This window comes from Phocoena sinus, chromosome 3 (genome assembly GCF_008692025.1).
Source record: "Phocoena sinus isolate mPhoSin1 chromosome 3, mPhoSin1.pri, whole genome shotgun sequence".
NCBI lineage: Eukaryota > Metazoa > Chordata > Mammalia > Artiodactyla > Phocoenidae > Phocoena > Phocoena sinus.
Window position 1 is genome coordinate 45,831,230 of NC_045765.1, and position 10,982 is coordinate 45,842,211.

Consider the following 10,982-nt stretch of genomic DNA (forward strand, 5'->3'; position numbering starts at 1 on the left):
CCCAGACTCACAGTTTACAAACAAATCATCTATAGGAGAAGTACAGAGTGGCATCTCCAAGACTGTAGGTAACACAAAGCTCTTCCAAGAAGGTAAATGCCAAGCCAACAAGGACAAAATAATCTAAATGGCATAATCAGTGGCAGATGGGCTCCACTAAGGGAAATACAACCCATTATGCTATAGCATAGTTGTTGCATTCCTGAAGAACTTTTGCTCTTCATTATAAAAGAAGTTAGAGACAATTGTTTCAATTGAAAAAAAAAAAAAAGGAGTTAAGGTTAAAAGGTTTCAGCTTGCAATAACAAGGTTATTTTTCCCCCGCAGGAATTTCAGTTTTAAAAAAAAAAAACAGCAGGGCTTCCCTGGTGGTGCAGTGGTTAAGAATCCGCATGCCAATGCAGGGGACATGGGTTAGAGTCCTGGTCCGGGAAGATCCCACATGTCGCAGAGCAACGAAGCCCCGGCACCACAACTACTGAGCCTGCGCTCTAGAGCCCGCGTGCCACAACTACCGAAGCCCACGTGACTAGAGCCCGTGCTCTGCAACAAGAGAAGCCGCCGCAATGAGAAGCCCACGCACCGCAACGAAGAGTAGCCCCCGCTCGCCGCAACTAGAGAGAGCCTGCACGCAGCAACGAAGACCCAACACAGCCATAAATAAATTAAATTAATAAATTTAAAAAAACAGCAGTGTTAACAGTTGTCAGTCCATTTTATTCCTGTGAACTAGAAATAACAAAATGGCTGACAGACACAAACCTCAGTGCTTCCTTGCCTATTCTTTAATCCAAGCACTCAAAGGCTCAATGTCCTCCATCAATTTCACCTTTAGCCTTCCACTTTTCCTTCTAGCACAGTTCAACACCACCAGTCACCAGTGGTAACAAAAGAATGTGGCCTTAAATAAAGCAGCTGTGTCTACCTCTAAACTTGCAAGCCTAATTGCTGATTACGTTATAACTGACAGTGGTGAGCACAACACAAATTAATTATACTTACACTCAATAGATAACATGAAAATTCATGGTGTAGGGAAAATGCCTGTAGAAGCTACTCTATAAAAGAAAAATAACACTAACTACCCACAAGGACAAGTGGCTCCAAGTTTTGCTAAAATTCAGAAAAGGAACCTATGGCTCACTGGAGATCATGTACTGCTGCAAGCAAAGAGTAAAGAGAGTGCAGGGCATGACCGAAATGGAAACAGGGAAGTCCCTGGCGGGCCAGTGTTTATGACTTGGCACACTGCCATGGCCTGGGTTCAATACCTGGTACCTGGTCAGGGAACTGAGATCCCCCAACCCACGCAGCGAAGCCAAAAAAAAAAAAAAAAAAAAAGAAGCAGACAATATCAGACTCAAGAAAGGTAAAAATGACTCAACTCAAAGTTTTCCTAAGAAGAGAGAAGGAAACCGGAGAACAGGGGGTTGGACTCCCCAAAGCCTCACCACTAAGGCAATGGAGGTATTAGCTGAAGAAGAGGAAAAAAAAAATTACTTACAGGATCCAAACCTTCTTTCTCTAGTTTGGCTTTCTCCAAGTAGTAACTCCTCTCGGCCACACTGAGAAGCCTCCAACTCTCACTAATCTTCTTATTGATCTCAGATTGAGGGAGGTGGGGGAGCTCCTGCTGCACTTTCAGGTAGATGTCGTAATAGTACAGAAGGTAAGCAGACCTGAGGAAGCAAGGACTTCTTAAGGTTTTCCCTCACTCAACCAGTAAATACTACAATGTTTGAGTAGTGAAGAGCTAAATACAAAACCCAGCTTTTCATTTCAAAAGCATTTCTCTAAATAGAGACTGAAGCAAAGATTAAATAACACCCCCAAAGGGTGAACAGGGGGAGGTTTCTCCCTCCAGAAACATGGAAGCAAAGGCTTGTCTGGTCTACTTTTCCATGACCACTTTTTCTGCAGGGCTTAAATCCCAACATGGGCAAAGATAGATAAAGGTGTCCCGTCATTCCACTTTCAGGAAAAGGTTAATTAGAGGACTAATTACCACTCACACCCTACTCTTCTACACAGCCTTTGGTCATCTCACTGGTCAACAGCACCTGACCTCGCCAAGGCTGAGAGAGGGAAGCAGGTAGAACTATCAAAGTGACCCAGTGCTGGGAGCCTCAGCAAGAAGTCTGGAGTGTTCACAGCTAAGAGGGAGCTTAGAGCTGCAATTTGGATATTCTTTATAGATATCATTGGCGCTATTTGTAATTCCAAATTTTTATTGATGTCCTAATTAAATATTTAAATAACAATGGCATTAATAATAAATACAGTGGTTCTCTTGTAGCGAGCTTCCACCATTTGTATGTATATTTCCTGCTAAAGCCTAGAAACGCGACCAAGATTTGGACAGGAATGGCAACGGCTGGCATCAATCGGCCACTTCCCACTCTCAATCACCGTCTCCCCCCAACCCCAATGCCCATCAGGAGACTTCAATAAATGACATGGCACTCTCAGTGAAACTGGACACAGGCTAAAGTCTTCTTCAACACAGCTCTCCAAGCAGCTTCTGTTTATAAATGCCAGCTATCAAAATGTGTTGGCTAACCTGGGTTTCTTGGCCTTTTCTCCATGTATTTTATACTTTTTCTTCTTCTTGGGTGGCCCAGGGGAGGTGTAACAGTAGGCTTCCTCAATTTCCTCCATCACGACAGTTACCTCAGTACCATCATATGATGCATCCATGGCTAGAGGAAAGTCAAACATAAACAAGGTTCAAGAACCTACCCTAAAGGGGAGAGCGGCCTCCTGATCCAATGATCCTTATCTCTGCCAGGGACTTAAGACTCAGTCATTTGCCAAACTCATCAGATGGAGCCTAAGAAGCACCTGGGGAACCTACTAAACATTCAGATTCCAGGGTTCCACCTCAGCCCTTCTGAATCAGAATCACTAAAGGGTGTGGCAATCCGTGTGCTTAACACGTGCACCTGGTGAGTCCTCTGACTAGGCAAACCTGGGATCCCTAGCTTAGCGAGCCCTTTCACTTTTATTCACTCATGGGATGCTCAGTAATCCTTCAACTCAAAGATTAGCCCCACGTTACAAGAATTCCATATGGTAATAGGTAAATACTTGGCCAGGAGTCAGTTCTGGACACTCCCTCATGGCATCACCTTAAGCAAAATGCTTCACTGATTCACTCATTCATTCAAACGTGTTAAGTGCCAATATGTAGCAAGTTTCTTAACATTCTGCCAGTTTGTTTGTATGACTTTGGGCAGGTCCTTTAGCTGCTTTAGGTTCAATTCTCTCACACATTAACAAGAGATGTCTCACCCTCCTTACCACACTTATAGTGATAAGACCCAAGGACATAACTCCATTTGAGAATAGTGCTATACAAAAAGGGTTCATTATTAAAGGTGAATCATCTCTGCCTGAGATGCTTAACGACCTGTCCAAGGCCACCACACCCAGGAACTTGAAAGGCAGACTTTTTAGTTCAAAAATCCAACTGTGAGCCTTCTTCCATTATACTATACTGCTCCCATCTCCACCCACAACCCTCTAAACCAGCACTGTTCAAAAAACTTTTTGTGATGACAGAAATGTTCTTCATCTGTGCTGCTCCAATACTGTAGCTACTTATGGCTATTGAGCACCTGAAATATGGCTTGTGTGATTGAAGAACTCAATTGATTTAGTTTTCTTTAATTGTAATTGGTTTAAATAACCACACATGGTTAGCAACTACGGTCCTGAACAACTCAGGTCTAAACAGTAATCTGACAGACTGATATTAACTCTCTAGCACTGGCCTAAGAAACAGAAAACCTACTAATAGCTTTTCCTAGGGAAAGGAAGGCATTAAAAAAATTCAATGACTAGTTCAAGAAGAGTTAGTTTATTTCTGGCCACATTCTAAGTTGGAGTTTTACCCACAGACTCAATCCTTGGGTTCAAGAAGAGTTAGTTTATTTGTGGCCACACGCTAAGCTGGAGTTTTACCCACAGACTCAATCCTTGGATGGAGAAAGGCTCCCAAAAACCACTTGAATTTTATGAGAGAGAAATAATATAGTTGCTCTGGGAAATCTGTCAGAAGATAATTTAGGATTCTGGGAAGAAGGAGCTGTGTAAGTAAATACAGAACTGATAAGTGTATTACAAGGCCCACTCACGTCTCATTTAGAACTCACTCCACAAATGATGAGGTATCTGATAAACTATAATGAGAAAAAAAGCATTGTGTGTTGAGTCAGGAGACCAGGATCCAAGTCTAAATTCTAACCATGCAATCTCAGATAAGTCTATTCCCCTCCCTAAATTTCGGTTGTTCCTCAAGTGAGACTGAAGAGGCTGAAATCAGTGGCTCCTAACTTTTTGAGAGGCAAGAATCCCTTTGAGAATGTTGTAAAGCGGGAAAAACCCTCTCCCAGAAAATGCAGACAGGTATTTTCACTTATAATTTCAAAGATATACCTGAGGCTAAGAACACGTTATTCCTAAGGTTCTTTCTAGTTCTGTACCATGTCTAAATGATTTCCCTTCCCATTGGAAAACAAAACAAAAACAACAACAAAAGAACCCCACTGCATTCTGTTATAGTGCAACTCTGGAGAACATAACCCACAACTTGGCTCGGTAAGAGATAGGCCAGTGCCTTCATTGGGTAAGGGATGCTAGGGTTCAAATCAAGGCTATGTGGGGATGTGCTTTTTTCGCCTTTCATAATTGACTTCTCAGCCCTTGAGTCTTGCAGAGAAAAGCAATACTGCAGGAGAGCTTCTGTAAAGAATGACATACAGGGTTTTAGCACCCAGAGCAAAACAAATTAGAAAACAAAGTCATTACAATCATATTGGGGTAGGGGCAAGAAGAGACTGAGTTTTGGCTTGTTTGAGTAGCCCGGTTTAAGCCTGGGTCCAAGAGTATTTTCAGATCCTAGGCCTCAGTACAGTAACGCAAAAAAAAAAAAAAAAAAAAAAAAGGCACGATAATATAAAGGTTAAAACCAAGGGCTCTGGAGGGCAGAAAATCAGGGTACTAAATTTAAGTTACCCATTTTAACAGGACGCGCACAGAGCTCTATGACCTTGAGCAATCTACTTACTCTCTCTAAGCCTCAGTTTTCTAATCTGTAAAAGAGAAGTAAGGCAGTACTTGAAATCTGTGACACTCTTTCACTGTCCTATCAGATCCTCCTCGGAACCCCGTTAAATGGCTTCTGACAGCTCAGCAGCGGGCCATGGCCGGCCTACGGGCCTTAGATGTCCCAAAGGTACCGAATGCGGGAGGTGGAAACTAAGGCTCACTACTCCTACTTCGTAGAGGAGGCAACAAGGCTCAGAGAGCCGCAGCTCCCAGCTCGTGGGCGCCCAGCCAGTGCGGTGCGGTGCGGCGCTCGAAGGTGGGACTTACCCGGAGAAGCGTGCAAGCCGCGCGGCTCACATTCCCGGAGGCGCCCGGCCAGGGGGCTCGACGTGGGGGCTGGCCAGCGCACTCGCGCTCCCCGCTGTCGGAGAGAGGCGGCTCCAGTCGTGGCAGTGGCAACAAGGAAGTGGAGACAAGGACTCGCGCGCGCATCCCGGGGGCTAGAGGAGCCCCGGCCCCGCGGCCCCGCCCGGCGACACACGGCACGGAGTCGCGAGAGCCCCTCTCTCCCTCCTTCCTCGGAGTCGTGATATGGGGTTGTAGAGGGCGGGCGTGGGAGCACAGGTTCTCTCTGCAGGCTCTTCACCGACGCCTGCCGAGAGCCCCGGGGGTCAAGCCCCGGGGAGCCCGAGGAAGACAGGAGGGACACGGGCGTCGCCGCGGCACCGGCTCAGCGGCACCAGCAGCAGCAGCACACCTCGGCTCGCTAGGAAAACCCGTCCCGGCTGCCCTCGCGGCGCGCCGGAAGCGGCCGGCTGCGCGTGACTGCTTGCGACCCCTTGCGCAGGCGCAACAGTCCAGCCCGGGCTGAGGGGCGGGCCCCTAGAAACCGCTTAGAGGCTTAGAAGGGGGCCGCTAAGGCGGACGGACTACTTCCTGCTAGAGGTTCCGGGAGGAGGAGGAAGCTGCGGCCGCCCACGGTGGACGCCCTCAGCCCCCGGGCGTTGCTGTAGGGCGTTCAGGTAAGTAGGGCGGGGCTGTGGCGAACACGAGGAGTCGAGGCTCCGCCTCGCCTGTCAAAGCCACGTCTGGCCAGGAGAGCCCGAGCACCACCCTCCCAGCACGGAGTTCAAGGCCTGACCCCAGCCCTCATCACTCTGTCCCGGCTTGTTCAGGACAGGGTTCTTACTGCCGCATGAAGACGTCCTCCTCACCCCAGTGATGTGCCCTCAATCCGTCTCTCCCACCGTCCCACACTCAGTAATGGTAGTGAGTGATTCAAACGGAGCTGAATAACCATGTGGAGAGGCTCTGGAATCAGATAAGGATTCTATTGTCCCTTCCCGCCGATGTCACAGATGGTGCCACATTCGTACAAGTCCCCTCACCCTCACTACCTTGCAAGTGCATTTCCAATCTGCCTACTTTTCTCCATCTACCACCGTCACCAGTCTTCTCCTAGTCACCGTCATCTCCTGCCTGGACTGGGGCAATTTCTTCCCATCTCCTCTCTTTTCCCTCTACGATCTATTCTCCACAACACGCAAATTGATCTTTTTGCACTGATTAGGTCACTCTCTGCTTAAGACCCTCCAGTGTCCTCTTGTTTACTTAGAATAAAATTCAAACTTATCTCGACCTACAAGACTTTAGTTTGGCTCTTGATTCATTCTCTTTCCACATCTCTTCTCAGTACTGGTTGTTCCCAGAACAAGCTATATAGCACTCTCGTGTTCAGAATGGTAGCTTTGTACTGAGCCTCCTTGGGACTGAATCCTGGTCCTACCACATGTAAGCGATATTAAGCATGGAAAGTAACAAAGTATGATTACAAAGGACCAATAATTGGTTCTCATTTCAGTAAATGGCATCACCATCCACTCAACTGCTCAGTGCTCAAGCCAGAAATCTGGGAATTTTCCTTGACTCCTCTGGCACCTCACATCCAGTCCATCAGCAAGATCCACAAAAACATAGTCCCAAACTGACTACTTCTTACCACCTTCACTATTACTCTATCCAAGCCACCATTATCTCACATCTGGACTCCGGCAACAGCCTCCTAACTAGTCTCTTTCTTTTTCTCTGACACCCTTTCATTCCATTCTTCACACAGCAGTCATCTTTCTCCTTGCTTCAAATCCTCCAGGAGCTTCTTGCTGCACTCAAATTAACAATATCCCAACTATATATGGCCTACTAGGCTAGCCTGCATTTACCTTCAGATTTAGGGCCACCTCTTAGGAAAATGGACTTTACCTATTAGGTTCTCCACCTTGCACCCAAAAGACTCTTTCTTAAGTACAAATCTGATCATGTCATTCCAAAAACAAAAAAAAAAACTCCAAAGGCATCTTATTGTCCCAAGATCCTTGTTCTCTTCTCCAAAGACATTTTTTTTCCTGATCATGTCTTTTTATTTTCTATAGTACTTCATTGCCTTTACACGTTTCCTTCTATCTCATGAATTCCTATTTGTTTATACTTTAAGTCCCAACATCAGTATTTTTTCCTCCTTGAAGTACACTGCCCATCTGTGTCCCACCCAGTTGATCATCCCACTTCTGTCTTCTCATCCACAGTACTCTGTAACCTCTGTTATAGCACTCCATACTCTAGTTTTGTCTTCCCTGGTAAGCTCCTCAATGGTAGGCACTATGCGGCATTCATCTCTGTATGGCTGGCATCAAGCACAGTGCTTAGCACACAGAGGATGCCATGAATGGATAGACAGATGTGTGGGGGTAGTGACAAAAGTCAGTCCTTAAAAAGGGGCAGTCACAGCCTGAAGCACAGCAGCTTCTCTTGTTCTTTGAGGACTCTCATGATAAAAGGTTTAAGCAGGCAGTTACCAAAACTGCTACTGTTGGGTCACGTTTATTTCCTTCATAGCACATACCACACTCTGTAATTAACTAATTTATCTGTTCACTTATTATGTCCCTACACCACATTGTATTATTTCATAAGGGCAGGGACCTTGACTATGTTGTTCTTCACTGTGTCCTTACCGCTTGGCACCTGTAAATATTTATTAAATGAATGTGTGGCTATGAGAAACGTATTCTGGCAGTGAAAAATCCTTCCAAGCCAAGCAGCGATAGAGCTATGAAGATCTCACTGTGGTGCAATTTCAAGCAGGACTATGGAGTTGCAGCAATAGCACTGATCTGAGTCAAGAAATCTGAGCTGTATGAACCTGGGTAGGCCCCTTCCCTAGGCCTCAGTTTCTGTATCTTTAAAATGAGCCAGATAATAATTCCTTGAATTTATACAATGCATTGCTATTTGCAAAGCTCTTTTACCATCTGTTACTTCAATATAGTCTCACAATAGACAGACCAGACACTGTTATTATTTTTACAAAGGCTCAGAAAGTTTAAGTAAACTAGACTATATCTCTTTTATTTCAAACATTCTATGAGTCTGTATAAATAACCTCTACAAAAAGTAGCATGATCCTATCTTCTCTTGGCTTCGGCCTTATATTATCATTTTTCTAATACAATTTTTAAAAATCTGAACCCATCTTTTAGGGGGAATCCATTATCTTTGGTTCCTGATAGGCACTCCATTTTGTCTTCTCAGTTTTCCTTACTTGTGGCAAAACAAGCCAAGAGGAGGAACAGACACAGCCCTGGTAGTTGTGGTCCGGCCCTCATTCTACAGATATGGCAAACAAGGGGAACAAGAAACGTCGGCAGTTCTCCCCAGAGGAGAAAATGAAAGTTGTGGAAGCTGTGGACTCAGGCAAGAGGAAAGGCGATGTGGCAAAAGAATTCAGAATCACTCCTTCTACTTTGTCTACATTCTTAAAGGATCGTGCCAAATTTGAAGAAAAGGTGCGGGAGGCATCTGTGGGACCTCAGAGGAAAAGGATGAGGAATGCTCTTTATGACGACATTGATAAGCTGTTTTTGCTTGGTTTCAAGAAATCCATGCCAAAAACATCCTCGTGACTGGTTCTGTCATTCGGAAAAAAGCACTAAACTTGGCCAACATGCTTGGCTATGACAATTTTCAAGCAAGTGTGGGCTGGCTGAACAGATTTCATGATCGCCATGGAATTGCTTTGAAAGCAGTCTGTAGAGAGCATAGTGACAGATTAATGAATGGTCTAGGAATAGATAAGGTTAATGAGTGGCGTGCAGGGGAAATTATAAAACTAATTGCTGACTACAGCCCAGATGATATCTTTAATGCTGATGAGACAGGAATGTTTTTCCAGGTGCTTCCCCAGCACACACTTGCTGCTAAAGGGGACCATTGTAGAGGGGGCAAGAAAGCAAGGCAGTGGTTGACAGCACTCTTTTGTTGCAGTGCTTCAGGGACTGAAAAAATTAGACCATTGATTGTTGGTAGGTCAGCCAACCCACGTTGCCTCAAGAATGTCCATTCCCTCCCTTGCGACTACCGAGCCAACCAGCAGGCGTGGATGACACAGGATCTGTTTAATGAGTGGCTGATCACCTCGGTGCTTTGTGACCGCCTGGAGGGGTGGGATAGGGAGGGTGGGAGGGAGGGAGACGCAAGAGGGAAGAGATATGGGAACATATGTATATGTATAACTGATTCACTTTGTTATAAAGCAGAAACTAACACACCATTGTAAAGCAATTATACTCCAATAAAGATGTTAAAGAAAAAATGAGTGGCTGATGCAAGTGGACGCCAGAATGAAGCAGGCAGAACGCCGGATCCTCCTGCTGATTGACAACTGCTCCGCTCACAACATGCTTCCACGCTTGGAAAGGATTCAGGTGGGGTATCTGCCCTCAAAGTGTACTGCCGTCTTGCAGCCACTGAATCTTGGCATAATTCATACCACAAAAGTGCTGTATAGGAGCCACCTGCTAAAACAGATCCTCCTCAAGCTCAACAGCAGTGAAGATCAAGAAAAAGTGGACATCAAGCAGGCCATTGACATGACTGCTGTGGCATGGTGGTCAGTCAAGCAGTCCACAGTGGTGAAATGCTGGCAGAAGGCAGGTATCACCCCTGTGGAATTGACAGATTCTGACGTAGAAGCAGCAGCCAGTGAACCAGATACTGTCATTGAAAAGTTGTGGCACTCAGTGACGATTGCCACCTGTGTCCCAAATGAAGTAAATTTCTGGGACTTTGTCACTGCAGATGATGGTCTCATCATGTCTCAGGAGCTGCTGGACACAGGTCATCCAGGACACGGTGGCCAGTGAAAGTACTGATGAAGCTGGAAGTGAAGATGAGGGGGAGGCACCTCTACCACAGCAGCCAAAAGTCACCACCACAGGGCTTCCCTGGTGGCGCAGTGGTTGAGAGTCTGCCTGCCGATGCGGGGGACACGGGTTCGTGCCCCGGTCCGGGAAGATCCCACATGCCGCGGAGCGGCTGGGCCCGTGAGCCATGGCCGCTGAGCCTGCGTGTCTGGAGCCTGTGCTCCGCAACGGGAGAGGCCACAGCAGTGAGAGGCCCGCGTACCGCAAAAAAACAAAAACAAAAACAAAAAGTCACCACCACAGAGGCCAGCTCAAGTGCACAGAAACTTAGACGGTTCCTTTCCACTTGTGTAGGTGTTCCTGATGCCATTTTTGGACAGCTAAATGGCATAGATGAATATTTAATGAGAAGAGTGACACAAACTCTTGTTGATTCCAAAATTACACAGTACCTCTAAACAAAATAATGTAGAAATTAACTGCCTCTTTTAATTTAGAAGATGTAGTTTACAAGAATAAATATTTATTTAGCTAGGATATTGAACTTAAATTTTAAGCAATATTATTGTGACAACATTCCAGTTTTCTGAAATAATCAGGAAACTTTCTTGAATGGAATTTGGGGCCAAAGACTTTTCATTTCTAACAAGTTCCCAGGTGATGCCAATGCTGATGTGGTCCAAGGTCCATGCTTAAGAACCACTGGTCCATCTGGATTCTAGCACTTCTCTCTTT

At 45.7% G+C, this 10,982-nt stretch overlaps 1 protein-coding gene across 4 annotated transcripts in view; it reads right to left on the reverse strand.

The window, feature by feature from the left end:
* HMGXB3 (HMG-box containing 3) overlaps window positions 1-5,849 on the reverse strand; it is a 59,392-nt gene extending 53,543 nt beyond the window's left edge. For 3 of the 4 annotated variants that reach the window (XM_032628589.1, XM_032628590.1, XM_032628587.1), the window contains exons 1-3: window positions 5,377-5,838; window positions 2,561-2,699; window positions 1,505-1,679 (exon numbers count right to left, since the gene is read on the reverse strand). In XM_032628589.1, the coding sequence (XP_032484480.1) occupies window positions 1,505-1,679; window positions 2,561-2,697 (312 nt within the window). In that variant the 5' untranslated portion in view covers window positions 2,698-2,699; window positions 5,377-5,838. Of the gene's footprint in view, window positions 1-1,504; window positions 1,680-2,560; window positions 2,700-5,376 lie in introns of all 4 variants that reach the window. The other variant, XM_032628588.1, reaches the window with a different exon arrangement.
* Between the last annotated feature and the right edge of the window lie 5,133 nt (window positions 5,850-10,982).